Source organism: Balaenoptera physalus (assembly GCF_965194825.1).
Source record: "Balaenoptera physalus genome assembly, chromosome: 10".
In the NCBI taxonomy this organism is placed as follows: domain Eukaryota; kingdom Metazoa; phylum Chordata; class Mammalia; order Artiodactyla; family Balaenopteridae; genus Balaenoptera; species Balaenoptera physalus.
The window spans coordinates 43,986,377-44,002,270 of record NC_138889.1 but is presented as its reverse complement, the minus strand read 5'-3'; the positions used below and the strand labels follow the sequence as shown (position 1 = coordinate 44,002,270).

The window sequence follows — 15,894 nt, the reverse complement described above, 5'->3', positions numbered from 1 at the left end:
ATAAAGATGATTTTACTGTTTTTGTCTTTTCACCTTCCTACTAGCTTTATAAGTGCTTGGTCCACTACCTTTACTATATTTTGCCTTTACCAGTGAGATTTTTCCCATCATAATTTTTTTAATTTCTATTTGTGGCCTTTTCTTTTCCACTTAGAGAAATCCCATTAACATTTCCTGTAAGGTTGTTTTAGTGGTGATGAACTCCTTTAGCTTTTGCTTGTCTTTAAAACTCTTTATCTCTCCTTCAGTTCTGAATGATATCCTTACCAGATAGATTATTTTTGGATGTAGGCTTTTTTCCCTTTCAGCACTTGGGTATATTATGCCATTTCCTTCTGGCCTGCAAATATTCTGCTGAAAAGTCAGCTGATAGTCTTATGGGAGTTCCCTTGTTTATAACTAGTTGCTTTTCTCTCGCTGCTTTTAAGGCTCTCTCTTGGGACTTCCCTGGTTGTCCAGTGGTTAAGAATCTGCCTTCCAATGTAGGGGATGCAAGTTCAATCCCTGGTCAGGGATCTAAGATCCCACATGCCACAGGGCAACTAAGCCCGAGCACTCTGGAGCCCATGCACCACAATGAAAGATCCTGCATGCTGCAACTAAGACTCGTGCAGCCAAATAAATAAATATTTTAAAAATAAATTAAAAAAAAACAAAAATTATAAAAAAGGGTCAGTATCTTTAATTTTTGACATTTTTATTATTATTTGTCTTGGTGTGGACTCTCTGTACTTACTGGGCCTGGATGTCTGTTTCCTTTCCCAGGTTAGGAAAATTTTCAGCTAGTATATCTTCAAGTATGCTCTCTGCCTCTTTCTCTCTCTATTCTCCTTCTGGGACCTTTAGTGTGCTTCTTAGTGTGCTTGATGTTGGCCTAGAGGTCTCTTAAATTATTCTCATTTTTTTTAATTCTTTTTTTTTTTTTTTCTGTTTAGCTTGGGATTTCCACTACTCTGTCTTCTAGTTCACTGATCCTTTCCTCTGTATCATCTAATCTACTGTTGACTTCTTCTAGAGTATTTTTTTACTTCAGTTATCATGTTCCTCAGCTCTCTTTGGTCTTCTTTATATTTTCTAACTCTTTGTTAAAACTTATGACTCTGCTCATCCATTCTTTCCCCAAGCTCTTTAAGCATCTTTATGATCATCCTCTTAAATTCTATGGGGGTAGATTGCTCATCTCCCCTATGCTTAGTTCTTCTTCTGGGGGTTGGTCTTGTTCTTTCATTAAGGACACATTACTCTGTCTCCTCATTTTACCTTATTTTCTGTGTTTGTTTTATGTATTAGGTAGTTCAGTTATGTTTCCCGGTCTTGGAGAAGTAGCCTTGTGTAGGAGACATTCTATGCAGCCCAGCTGCACACTACCCTCTTGTCACCAGGGCTATATGTTCTAGTGGTGCCTCCTATGTGGGCTGCATGGGGTCTTTTGTTGTGGCAAGTTCAACTACTGTGGATGTGCTGGTAGGCTGTCAGCTCAGTTGGCTGCCAGGCCCTGCCACATGCAGTGGCTGCTGTCCCACAGTGGATGGGGTTGGATCCCAGTGCAGCTGGCCACATGATTCGGGGGGGGTCCCAGGGCTGGTGCCAGGCCACTGATAGACAGGGTTGTTGACAACTTAATTTTGAATTGGTAGTATCAATATGAACTCATGAAATAATTGTTTAAAACAAAACACTTTCCTGACTCTGTCCACTGAAAAAATAGCAAAGCTAGCAGCAATAAGCATTCCTAGCACCAGACTGTGGTCTCTAAATGCCACTTCTAACTAAAAAGAAACCAACACTTCTTGGAGAAATGGATAATTCAAGACTGGGGCAGAAAAAATGTATAAGATGACCCTGAAAAAATTACCAGCAGCAAATTATTGGAAAGCAAGGAAGCTATCAAAGACTACTTGGGTTGTGTCAGAACACTGCAAAAGCCAACTTGAAGAGGCTCCCCATGGCCAAGGAAGGACCATTTGTGCATCAATAAATATAGTAACTGCAGTGGACAGAAACACATCAGATGTGATTAAATTCATGAGCTCATAATGGTGCTTGAAAAAAAATACCTTATTGATCACTTTGGGAGGAGCTGAAGAACCAACTCATTATTTTGAAATGGTCAAGGAAAAGAATTCTCCTTCCCTTTCAACATGAAGTGTACTTCAGAGTAACCAAATAATTGAAGGGAACTTTCTTTTCAGAACTATTCTAGCTAATAAGTGAGGAAGAAATCATAGAATTAAAACACTACTGTTTCGTATTTTTAATGAATTAATGTTATCTATATCATGATCATCAATGGCTGCTAATATCACAGAACAAGATAGAGAACTAGATATTATGTTCTCCAGATGGAAATATACTATATCACCCATGAAAGATTTTTGTCAAAAAAAAAAAAAAAAAAGAAGGAAATTGAATGTGAATTTTATTGTCTCCTACATAAAACTACCAAGTTATAAGAAATACACAGGACAGAGGAACATGTAGAACAAAACCATGGTGATAAAATAAGCAAAATTCAGACTGTGGGAACTAAAGAGGGAATGGCTCAATTTTTGGATTGCCAACAATCACAACATAAAAATTGCAAAGAAATCGATGAAGATAGAGAGAGAACCTACAAATTAAAAGATAATTAAAGGAAATGTCAATCAAATGCAATGTCTGTGCCTTATTTGCATATCCTGGTTAAAAGAAACTGAAAATATATATGCACATGTACACAAACATATATAACTCATTACAAAACAATTACAGAAGTATGAACACCAACTGAATATTTAAAGACAAAGGAATTCCTGTTTTCTCTGCTTAGATGCAGTAGTGGTATTGTGTGTATGTGTGTGTTTATTTTGAGTCCCTTCTTTTAGAGATGTACACTGAAATTATATGATGGCTGGGACTTGCTTCAAAACAATATGAGGGAGCAGGTGGAGATGAATGGTCATAAAGATGAAACAAGGTTAGCCATGAATTGATCATTGTCAAAGCTGAGTGATGAATATTCAGGGTTCATTAAGCTATTATTTTACAAAATCTGCCTGAAAATTTTTGAAACAACTTGGGAACTTCATATTTTAACTATCATTAATACCATGTTCTTTGCTAGACACCTCCCATCTGAAGGAGAGCCACCTCTGTATTCACACCTCCCTTTCCTCTGCCTCTTTGTTACTTATCTTGTCACTGCCTCCACATTAAGTCCACTATAAGAAGCACATAACAACAATGTAAGATAATAGGAACTTAACAAACTAAGGTCACCTTGTGATCTCTTACATTGTGCCTCAAATAATCTCCTAGAATTATCACCCCCCACCCCAGGGGCTGTCTCATCTGTTCACTTAATCATGAGAATATTGATCCTCACAGTTTATGTTCCTGCTAATGTGAACTACAGGTTTATCGTCAACCTCTAATTACAGAGTGCTTTCATAAGAATCTTCCTACATCTTAAAGTAGTTGCTAGAAGCTGGGATCCAAGAACACAGAGGGAGGAGAGAAGGAGGAAGCCTCTTTTACTAGAAATGAGTAAATTGGCATTAGTCATCACTCTTGTCTCCTTTTAACTATAGGTATTTATCAAAGTGCTGGATAATAATGATAATGGCCCAGAATTCTCTCAGCCAAATTACGATGTGACAATTTCCGAGGATGTGCTTCCAGATACCGAGATATTGCAGATTGAAGCCACAGACAGAGATGAGAAGCACAAGCTAAGCTATACTGTCCACAGCAGCATAGATGCTGTCAGCATGAGGAAGTTCCGGATTGACCCCAGCACTGGCGTGCTCTACACAGCCGAGAGGCTGGACCACGAAGCCCAGGACAAGCACATACTCAACATAATGGTAGGACCAAACTGCTTAATATGCTCTCCTAGCAGAATCACTGATCATCCAAGGCACATGCCTTAGCCTTCAGATGTACAGGGCCCTTGAATTTTGTAAGTAGTAGTAAATTTGGTCTTTTCAACTGCAGGGTTGCATTCATTCTTGCCTTTTTAGTTCAGTGAGGAATTACTATTGTTAGATAGTGACTCCATATGTTTGCCAAACTGAAATATTAGATGAGCTCTACAGACAGTGGCTGCTCAGTAAAGGCTGCTGACAGCCTGATTTGAGCGGGAAGGAACAGGCCATGTTTCTGTACTGGTTCGCATCCAGAAGATTTTGTGGAAAAGTTTAAAAGAAGTTCCTTGAGAAGTTAATTACAAGGGTAATCATTTATTCAACCTGTACAATGCTCAGTCCTTGGAAGCATTTAGAGAACTGATTGATTACTTATTGCACTGGCATTGGACCTAGTGGTAAATACCGGCCCACAAAAGAGATCTCAAAACTCACCAAAGCCTACAGAGAATGTTGAATTTGGGTTCATGGGGTCTCCAAATTATGTAGAAGATGCTTTCATTTTAAAACAAAGTTTGGCTAGTTTACATAATTGGGAAGTAAAGATTAGTAATAAACACCCTTGTTTATGACCTAAAACCTGTTCCTTTAACTATCCAAGAACCCTATGGGCAATTGTACAGCCACTGCGTAACAGGGCCCCCCTGAGTTCCTTAAGACCAGGTAGGATGGCAGAGATGTAATCTTTGTACTGATTGGCTTTAAAATACACTAAGATGCTACCAATTCCCAAGCAGCTGAAGTACTGTTCCACTAAGTACTACTCTTCCTTTCCAAGTCTCTGGGCAAGAAGAAACTACAGTTCCATGCCTTTGGCTATGGTTTCCAGATGAGACTCCAGGGAACGGAAGAGGGACTCAGGGTTCATCAGATCCATCCCTCTGGCCATTCATCCATTCATTCAACAGATATTTCTCAAGCACCTACTGTATACTAAATTCTGTTCTAGGCACCGAGGATATAAAAGAGACAAAGTCCCTGCACCTTTGGACATTCGATTGGAACAGACCTAGATTTCAGTAATCCCAAAGTACAGAGTCAAGTTTGGTCCTTGGGTGGGGCAGGCCGGTCTACAGACAGGGAAACTCATCACGCTCACCGGCTAGCTTTTGCATATATCTCTTCAGGAGCAGAAATCTACTGCCAGTGACTAACTCTATTCTCATGATTTCTTCAAGCCATTTCTGTTCATTCTTTCCTGAACAAACTTAGAATTCAGTGCACTTACCCTGTATCATTTATCATTTATGTAATTGAATATTTAGAGCAAACAACTCCTTTATGCTGCCTTTCTCCAAGCTAAGCCCTTTTAGTCATTTTGCTCAATTCCTTTTAGGTAATATTTCTGAAAACCCCTTTCCCTTTGATAGCTTTTCTTGGTCTATTTTCTAATTTCTTCCAATCTCTCTGAAGTTAGGGGATCTAAAATTGAACAAGCAAAAAGCACACATTGGATTAATGCTACATACAATTATAGCAAAATCATGTGTTACAGTTAAAAAATTGATTAGTTGCAAGCTTCTGCCATATGCAAACCAGGGAAAACTTTGAAGCAGTCAGGCAAGGTTCTTTGGTGATTTCACAGTGCTGGGGTCTCACATTTCAAAAATTAAGATTTCGTTCATCTTCCCAGTGGTCAGGGTTCTCTCTTAGTTCTGGACCTTTATTCATGTTGGTTCTTCTTGCCTGAAATATATGCCATGCACCCACCCCCCCACCCCCCACAGCATTTTACCACTTCTACTTGCTTTTGTTACCTCTTCCAAGCTAGGCTAACATCCTTACTAATTACTCATATTCTGGCACTTACCTCTGGGCCTTGTATCTTTCTACTTACTTGTTTGGATTCCCCAGTCAACTATAAGGTTCTTGAGGTCAGGAACTGTATCTAATCCACTGCTGAACCACAAGAGTCAATCCTAGGACTTGGTAGATAATAGATGATAATAAATGTGTGTTGAATGAATGAATGAATGACAGTGGCTACATTGCATTCATTAATTCCACATTTTAGTTTCCCCTTTACGAGGGCCTCCATCCACCATTCCGTTAGCAACTGTATACACAAATTCCGGGGGGTAGAGGGTGAGGGGGGCGCAGAGGAAAATGCTGCGTTTGTGATATCCTGACATCAGTGCACTGCTTATTGAATACCTACTCTGGGCCTGGGACTGGGTCAAGCAGTTTTTGTGCATTATTTCATTTTGATTTCACTTTAGGCACAGCCAGGTGAATTCTTTGCAACTTAAAGATTTTAGTCCTACTACTTCTTGTATTTTGCCTAAAGGTCAGAGATCAGGAGTTTCCTTATCGAAGAAACTTGGCCCGAGTCATTGTGAACGTGGAAGATGCTAATGATCACAGCCCTTATTTTACCAACCCGCTGTATGAAGCATCTGTGTTCGAATCGGCTGCTCTGGGATCAGCTGTACTGCAAGTGACGGCTCTGGACAAAGACAAAGGGGAAAATGCAGAACTCATATATACCATAGAAGCAGGTGAGAGCTGGTGCAGATTGCAGTGTCATGCATGGCATTGGACCCTCAGTAGTATTTGTCACCATGTAAAGTTCACAAAGTTACCACTGGAATGTCTCCAGATGAATTTTTTGGCCAAGCAACTGCCCTATTTGCACAACGATGGTGTATCAAGTTCTTGGCATTTCAGTAATATGTTTTCCATCATTGACAACGAAGGAGGAGTTTCCTTTTACTGTGTTCAATCTCAGATTTTTCTGGAATGGAGAAGAGAGAAGAATGTGTAATAAACTCGGTGGCTTTTACTGATGGGTCAACAAGCCGTGGCCTCAGACTAAAATAACCAAAGCCTCCCATCATTTGCGGGCTGCCAGAGAGTTCGGTGAATTGAATCTTAAAGGTCAATGCTTACTTGTCAGTAGGTGAGCTGTGGGCTGTGGGCTTCAGAAATTCCTAGGGTTAGGGTTAGGTTTAGCACAAACTCACTTCATTGAAGGTGATCTGAGTAGCAGAGTAGTTGGTAGGTACTGAACTGCTTGCTTAACCTGACAGATAAATAAATGCAGATTCTCGTGTTGTTAAATTTGAGATTTTTTTAAAAAATCAATTTTAGTATCTAGAAAGCAAGACCGTAGTTTCCTGATGGTTTGCAGTTGGACAGTTAGAAAACATTTATGACAGAAGAGATGAATGTCCAAGCAAAGACAGGACTCCGAGCCTAAAAATTACAAATATCCTTTATCTGCTCTATTTTCCCTTCCCCTGTTCTGTCTTTTTTGCATATTCAAGCCACATATTCCCAAAACGTCTGCAACATTATGTCTGTCATGCATAATGCCAAATGCTGTTTCCTTTCATGCCAGCGCTGGAAAGGCTTCTTTCCCTTGATGTAAATATGGAGCATTTTTGTGAGTGGTTGAATTAAAATATGAATGCTAGAATGACAGTTCTGGACTAAAAAATATTAGAAAAAAAGCCAATGACTTTCTTTAAAAATAGCCCCCGTATTCAATGACAATCTGAAACTATTTCCTTTATTAGGCACCTACATTTTACATGAGTCTGTGCTAAACTCTATACCAAAAAAGAAGTAAAGATGTTGGTTCAGAAAGCCAGGTACCGCAAGAGAATTCACCCCTTTCTTTTGCAGATTTCCATGGAATTTCCTTTTAGCCTAAAGCCTGACAGTATTCTTTTTTAAAACGCTATTTTTCATCTCTTGTTTATCAGAGGATATTTTAATCATTTCCTTACACAGTCCTTGTTCTTTTAGTTTCACAAATAATATAGGGAAACTTTAAAATACATATATTTAAATAATGCCACAGGAAATGTCACCTAACCCAAGAACTCTTTATGTCCGTTCTATAGTTTTCCCCTAATCTTATGTATTTTTTCTTTTCTTGTAATTCATTCATGCATATACATTGTTTCATGACATTGTAATCATTTTGATATAGGGTTTTATTTCTACTTTTCTTAACATCTTCTAAGCATTTGTCTGCGTGTGTACTTGCTTTTTTATATTTGTCATGAAGGCTACTACATATACTCCTCTCAGAGAGCCAGACATTTTGAAACCAAATTTGGAGGTTCTCAGAGTAATTTAAGAGTAATTTACCACCCAGCTGAAAATTCTGCCTCGCTTATCTTTCAGTTTCCACAGACTATAGCCGGGTGCTGAACATAGAGAAAGGACTCAGTCATTTCTTCAACATTTGGCTAAAACTAGAGAGAAAAGTTATTTCCTTAAAACATCTTTTATATAGAAAACTCGAGTTTCCAGAAAACCGACAGGAATGCTTGGTATCTCAAAAAATAACCTTTGATTGGATGTGTAAAAAGCTAATGAGAATTACAGGACAGACAGACCTACACTTGACCTGGACTGGGTCTAGTTAAGTCAAGTTTCTTCACGGATCATGGTAGGATACAAGCAGATCCCAGATAGTTCAGGACTTTGAATCAAATAACAAGAGGTTCGTATAAAGTGTATGTTTTATTTAAGTGCTCTCAAAAACCTCAGAGAAGCAAGATTTTACTCTATTTACTGGTGGCCATACATTTCCTATCCCCTGTCTGGCCTAAAGTAACTACTGAACCTTTTCATTTTGGCCCGAAAGACTGAGGTGGAATTCAAGTGCAGAACTTCGAGTCTTATATTTAGTTCAGGTTCGATGTTTGGTGCCAACAGTGGCTCATGGGTGACTCTGAGACTGGGCAGTACAGGAGAGACCAGGACTAAGAAAGCGTTGAGTTAGGATGGGGGCATATTGGACCCCAAGATATATACAGATAGAGACTTAAACATCTTTTTTGATCTACCTCTCTCAACCATTCAACAAATATTTATTGAGCACCTTTTATTTGTGCCAGGCACTGTGCTGTATACCAGATTAATAATGATAAGTAAGGTCAGCACAGCTTTTGCCCAGTTGCCAAAAGTCTATAAGAAGTCATAGATTCCAAGAAAGCAAGCAGAGATTAGCTTCCAAAGATTTAAGTACAGAAGAAGAGAATAAACAGGAAGTGGATTCTAAGAAAATGGGACAGTGCATTGAAGAGGGAAAGAGGCAAAGAGCCCATTTGGACCTGATGTATGAGCACAGAATCCTGGAAGGGGGTAACAAGCAGGTCAGCAGCCATGGAACAGCAGGGTGGAGAAGCTCTACTCAAGGTCAGAAGCTGGCCTTCCTTCATCCCTGCCATATATATCTTGCTGTGTATGTACGAGCCTGGAGTAAGAAAGAACTCACCTCAAAACTCCACATGGGACACCATAATGAGGATGTGGCATTCATCATTCAGGGTTGCATGTTGGTGCCACTGCTGGAAGGTGACCATTACTCAGGTATCTCTATATTTTCCTCCCCTGAGATGCTAAAGTGAAATGATTCCTGCCTCCTTGTGAGGGTCTATGAATCGAATATTGGAATCACGTGTAATTCCACGGTGCTATTTATTGAAAATTTGCAAGTTTGTTCATGAGCTCATTGACCTTCTTGTTGTCACCACAAAATGGTCATGTTCAGGTGGCAAAGTAAAAAATCCTGCTGACGTCAAAGATAATTTTGTTTAATATTCATATTTGGGGTCTAGAATCAAATTCTTTATCTCTTTCTTGGACTTGCTCCCTCTTGAGAAATAAGCATCTTATAGAAATAGATTTTATATGAACATGACATTTTTGTTTTCAGACATGGAAAAGTTTAGGTAATAAGTATGTAGTAAGAAGTGTGCAAATAGCTGTATGTATTGTATATTTCAATAAACACATTGTCTAACTGCACTCTCAATCCTGGAGCCTATCTTAATGATAATGACATTTAAACTCTCTGTATGTTGCCATACTATAGCACTTCAAAAAGAAAGAAAAATTCAGATATAATTGAATAACCAAACTTTTAACTTATGATGTAAAAAAATCTAGACACACAAGCATGTGTTCTTTGAGAAGTGTGGGAAAGCCTCATGAGAGAAGCAAAAAGTAACGTGGTGAGGAATGCTGCTTCCCACTGTTCACTACCTGTGAGACACATTGTTTACATTCTTCAAGTTTTGTGTTCCCCATTCTCTCCTCCTCTTTTCCACAGTGTCACGGTTCACAGCCCTTCCCATTTCAGGTTTGTCAAAGTGGGATGCCAGTTTCTTAGTTTCATAAGGATTGTGCTCAAGTTCTTGGTTTCAGTGCTGCTTCAGATTTTTAACACTTTCTTATTTCATCAGAAACGTCTCAAAAATTGAGCAAATAGAATGGTTACAGATGGAACAACTGCCTTATACATTTTGTGTCCACCTTTATGTCTGTGTGTGCATATGTGTGTGTTGGGGTGTAGGGGAGTGAAGAATAGAAGGCGAGTCAGAAAAAATTCTCACAGCTTACAAAGCAAATGGTGACTTGAGAAGAATTCTCCATACCTGAACAAACCCCCGTCACCAAGCAGTGTTTGGGATGAAGTTGGTTTTGATGATATGTATGAAACTATACCAATTCCATGTAGCAAAGCTTACCTTTGGGAGAGTCTTAAACCGAATGACTATATGATAATGTTCTGAAGCGATTCCTACAACCCTCTTCCTTTTTTATTTTTTTTTTAATTTATTTATTTATTTTTGGCTGCGTTGGGTCTTCGTTGCTGCGTGTGGGCTTTGTCTAGTTGTGGCGAGCGGGGGCTACTCTTTGTTGCGGTGTGCGGGCTTCTCATTGCAGTGGCTTCTCTTGTTGCAGAGCATGGGCTCTAGGTGCATCGGCTTCAGTAGTTGTGGCACGTGGGCTCAGTAGTTGTGGCTCGTGGGCTCTAGAGCACAGGCTCAGTTGTGGCACATGGGCTTAGTTGCTCCGCAGCATGTGGGATCTTCCTGGACCAGGGATTGAACCTGTGTCCCCTGCATTGGCAGGCGGATTCTTAACCATTGCACCACCAGAGAAATCCCTACACCCCTCTTTCTTATAACGTAGAACACAGAGTTATGGCAGTGGTTTCAGGATAAATGTCTTTTTATCAGTGTCATTGGCATGTGCCAGCCTAGTCTGGGAATAAGAAAATCCTAAGCAGGAAAGTCTTTCCTACAAACTCTCCTATTTCCCAGTTTGAATGTACACAGAGCTGTGTTGTTGTTCTTGTTAACCTGGATGAAGAAGATACTGATCTGAAATTCACAATTTACTGGAAAACTCATTTCAGTTGCTTTTGAATACCCCTAAAAGGGAAGTCTCTCATTTTATTTCAGGATGAGGTGGAGTGAAAATGAATAATTGCTGTTTGCCATGTTGTGTAAAGTAGCTTTAAGATGAAGGGTGAATCTTCAGAAAATGACGCACTTGAACTCATTTCCCTGTTGATTTTTCTATTGTAGGGAACACTGGGAACACATTTAAGATAGAACCAGTCCTGGGCATCATCACTGTTTCTAAAGAGCCAGACATGACAACAATGGGTCAGTTTGTCCTGTCAGTCAAAGTCACGGATCAGGGTTCCCCGCCGATGTCTGCCACCGCGATTGTGCGAATTTCTGTCACCATGTCTGATAATTCTCACCCCAAGTTCACTCACAAAGACTACCAAGCAGAAGTAAATGAAAATGTTGATATTGGAACATCAGTCATTCTAATCTCTGCCATCAGTCAATCCACCCTCATTTATGAAGTCAAAGATGGAAACGTTGATGGGATTTTCACCATAAATCCCTATTCTGGAGTCATCACCACACGGAAGGCACTGGATTACGAGCGTACCTCCTCTTATCAGCTCATTGTCCAGGCCACCAACATGGCAGGAATGGCTTCCAACGTCACAGTCAATATTCAGGTTGTTGATGAAAATGATAATGCGCCAGTTTTTCTCTTTTCTCAGTATTCGGGTAGCCTAAGTGAGGCAGCCCCCATCAATAGCATCGTCAGGAGCTTGGACAACAGCCCGCTGGTGATTCGGGCTACAGATGCCGACAGCAATCGGAATGCTCTGCTTGTGTATCAGATTGTTGAGTCCACGGCCAAGAAGTTCTTCACGGTGGACTCCAGCACAGGTGCGATCAGAACAATCTCCAACCTGGACCATGAAACCATCGCCCATTTCCATTTTCATGTGCATGTGAGAGACAGTGGTAGCCCCCAGCTGACGGCAGAGAGTCCCGTTGAAGTCAACATAGAAGTGACAGATGTGAATGACAACCCACCTGTGTTCACTCAGGCTGTGTTTGAGACTGTCTTACTTCTACCTACCTATGTCGGAGTGGAGGTTCTGAAAGTTAGTGCCACAGATCCTGACTCCGAGGTGCCGCCAGAACTGACGTACAGCCTAATGGAAGGTAGCTTGGATCATTTTTTAATTGACTCAAATAGTGGAGTGCTCACTATTAAAAATAACAACCTCTCCAAAGATCACTACATGCTGATAGTTAAGGTGTCTGATGGAAAGTTCTATAGTACTTCCATGGTCACCATCTTGGTTAAAGAAGCCATGGACAGCGGCCTCCACTTTACACAAAGCTTTTACTCCACCTCCATCTCAGAGAACAACACGAACATAACCAAAGTTGCTATTGTCAATGCAGTGGGAAATCGCCTTAATGAGCCCTTAAAATACAGCATCTTAAACCCAGGAAATAAGTTCAAGATAAAATCTACCTCAGGGGTCATTCAGACCACCGGAGTCCCCTTTGACCGTGAAGAACAAGAGTTATATGAGCTGGTTGTGGAAGCCAGCCGAGAGCTAGACCATCTGCGGGTGGCAAGGGTGGTGGTCAGGGTTAACATCGAAGACATAAACGACAATTCTCCAGTCTTTGTGGGCCTCCCTTACTATGCTGCTGTGCAAGTTGATGCTGAGCCTGGCACCCTGATTTACCGAGTGACAGCCATTGACAAAGACAAAGGTGCAAATGGAGAAGTGACCTACCTCTTACAGGATGACTATGGCCACTTTGAAATTAACCCTAATTCAGGGAAAGTTATTTTAAAAGAAGCTTTCAACTCTGACTTGTCCAACATTGAGTATGAAGTCACCATCCTAGCCAAAGATGGTGGAAAACCCTCTTTGTCCACATCCGTGGAACTTCCCATCACTATTGTCAACAAAGCAATGCCTGTATTTGATAAGCCCTTTTATACAGCATCCATCAACGAAGACATCAGCGTCAACACCCCCATTCTAAGCATCAACGCCACCAGCCCAGAAGGCCAGGGCATCATATACATCATTATTGATGGGGACCTTTATAAACAATTTAACATTGACTTTGACACTGGGGTCCTGAAAGTCATTAGCCCTTTGGATTATGAAATTACATCTGTTTACAAGTTGACAGTAAGAGCCAGTGACGCCCTTACTGGGGCCAGGGCTGAAGTCACTGTTGACTTGCTACTTAATGATGTAAATGACAACCCCCCTATTTTTGATCAACCCACATACAATACCACATTATCAGAAGCTTCTCTCATTGGGACACCTGTTTTACAAGTTGTCTCTACAGATGCAGACTCAGAAAACAATAAAATGGTCCATTATCAGATTGTCCAGGATACTTACAACAGCACGGATTATTTTCACATAGACAGTGCAAGTGGCTTAATCCTGACAGCACGGATGCTGGACCATGAGTTAGTGCAACACTGCACTTTGAAAGTCAGAGCCACAGATAATGGCTTCCCATCACTGAGCAGCGAGGTCCTGGTTCATATCTACATCTCGGATGTAAATGACAACCCTCCAGTCTTTAATCAGCTCATTTATGAGTCATATGTGAGTGAATTAGCCCCCCGGGGCCATTTTGTAACTTGTGTGCAAGCCTCCGATGCAGACAGCTCTGATTTTGACCGGTTGGAATACAGCATTTTATCTGGGAATGACCGGACGAGCTTTCTGATGGACAGCAGGAGTGGCGTCATCACGCTCTCCAACCACCGGAAGCAGCGGATGGAGCCTCTGTACAGTCTCAATGTGTCCGTCTCTGATGGGCTGTTCACTAGCACTGCCCAGGTGCATATCAGGGTCCTCGGGGCCAACCTGTACAGCCCTGCCTTTTCGCAAAGCACCTACGTAGCTGAGGTGAGAGAGAACACGGCCGCTGGGACAAAGGTAATTCACGTTCGAGCCACGGATGGGGATCCAGGGACATATGGGCAGGTCAGCTACGCCATCATCAATGACTTTGCTAAGGATCGATTCCTCATAGATGGCAATGGACAGGTCATCACAACAGAAAGGCTCGACCGGGAAAACCCTCTGGAAGGAGACATCAGTATTTTTTTGAGGGCCCTTGATGGCGGAGGGAGAACAACTTTCTGCACCGTGAGGGTGATTGTGGTGGATGAAAATGACAATGCCCCCCAGTTCATGACAGTGGAATACAGAGCCAGCGTCAGGGCAGATGTCGGACGGGGTCACCTGGTCACTCAGGTTCAAGCCATGGATCCAGACGATGGAGCGAATGCAAGGATTACTTATTCCCTCTATAGCGAGGCCTCGGTCTCGGTGGCTGACCTCCTGGAAATCGATCCTGACAATGGCTGGATGGTCACAAAGGGCCATTTTAACCAGCTGAAAAACACAGTGCTGTCCTTCTTTGTCAAAGCAGTGGATGGGGGCATTCCGGTGAAGCATTCCCTCATCCCCGTCTACATCCACGTCTTACCCCCTGAAACATTCTTGCCGTCCTTCACCCAGTCTCAGTATTCCTTCACCATTTCAGAAGATACAGCCATTGGGAGCACGGTGGACACCCTGAGGATTTTGCCCACTCAGAAAGTCAAGTTCAGCACAGTTAACGGGGAGCGGCTGGAAAATAACAAAGGAGCTGTCTTCATCATAGAACAGGAAACAGGCACAATCAAGCTGGACAAACGTCTTGACCATGAGATCAGCCCAGCTTTCCACTTCAAAGTAGCAGCCACTATACCCCTGGACAAGGTAGACATTGTGTTCACGGTGGATGTAGACATCAAGGTACTGGATCTGAATGACAACAAGCCAGTCTTTGAAACTTCAAGCTATGAGACGATCATCATGGAAGGGATGCCTGTGGGCACCAAACTCACGCAGGTGAGAGCCATCGATATGGACTGGGGAGCCAACGGGCAGGTCACCTACTCCCTCCACTCAGATTCCCAACCTGAAAAGGTGATGGAAGCGTTCAACATTGACAGCAACACAGGCTGGATCAGTACCTTGAGAGACCTGGATCACGAGACAGACCCCACGTTCACCTTCTCCGTGGTGGCCTCCGACCTCGGGGAGGCCTTCTCTCTTTCTTCCACAGCATTGGTCTCTGTCAGGGTGACGGATATAAATGACAACGCTCCGGTCTTTGCCCACGAGGTGTACCGAGGGAACGTGAAGGAGAGCGACCCTCCGGGCGAGGTGGTAGCTGTCCTCAGCACATGGGACAGAGACTCTTCTGACATCAATCGACAAGTGAGCTATCATATTACAGGTAAGTCTGTCACCCTTGGTTTTCACTATGTGCTCTGCTTTCTAAAGAAAGATGGAAGGTGGCAGAGGGGTAAGAGTAGGAGAGAAGAAGGAAGATGAGATGAGAGTTTGAGAAGTTATCTTACCTCTCTGGGGCTGAGGAAAATATCTGAGTAGCGTCAGTTTTTTAGTTGTTACTAACTCAGCCTTAGTTTGGAGTTCATTGTTTTGCCTATGACAGACTACCCAGATTGGTACCCAGTCCTTGAGTCAATTTTTATCATTTAAAAAAGAGTCCAGTCAAATATCTCAGTGGAAGAAATGAAAATAACAGCTCTTTTTGATTGGGGGTGGGGGAATGTATGTTTTTTTAAGTATATTCCTTTCTCGTACTTTTTGTAGCGGTAAGAAGAATAAATAGCTTTACTTACAAGTCTTTCCTGGTAGTAAAAACTCAGATGCGTGTATGCACACAACACACACATATACAAATCAGAGGGCATGGTTCGACCTTTTGCTGAAAAATGTTAAATTATAACTCCAAGTCAAAGGGTATGTCTTCTGACATCACAATTTTCCTGGATCCCTTTTCTGTCTTTCCAG

At 41.6% G+C, this 15,894-nt stretch overlaps 1 protein-coding gene across 7 annotated transcripts in view; it reads left to right on the top strand.

Annotated features, from left to right (window-relative positions):
• The window catches only part of FAT3 (FAT atypical cadherin 3), a 717,656-nt gene that overhangs the window by 595,395 nt on the left and 106,367 nt on the right, over positions 1–15,894 (top strand). For 6 of the 7 annotated variants that reach the window (XM_082409857.1, XM_082409858.1, XM_082409852.1 and 3 more), the window contains 3 exons: positions 3,570–3,845; positions 6,193–6,403; positions 11,240–15,313. In XM_082409857.1, coding sequence (XP_082265983.1) covers positions 3,570–3,845; positions 6,193–6,403; positions 11,240–15,313 — 4,561 coding nt within the window. Of the gene's footprint in view, positions 1–3,569; positions 3,846–6,192; positions 15,314–15,894 lie in introns of those variants that run through there. The other variant, XM_082409859.1, reaches the window with a different exon arrangement.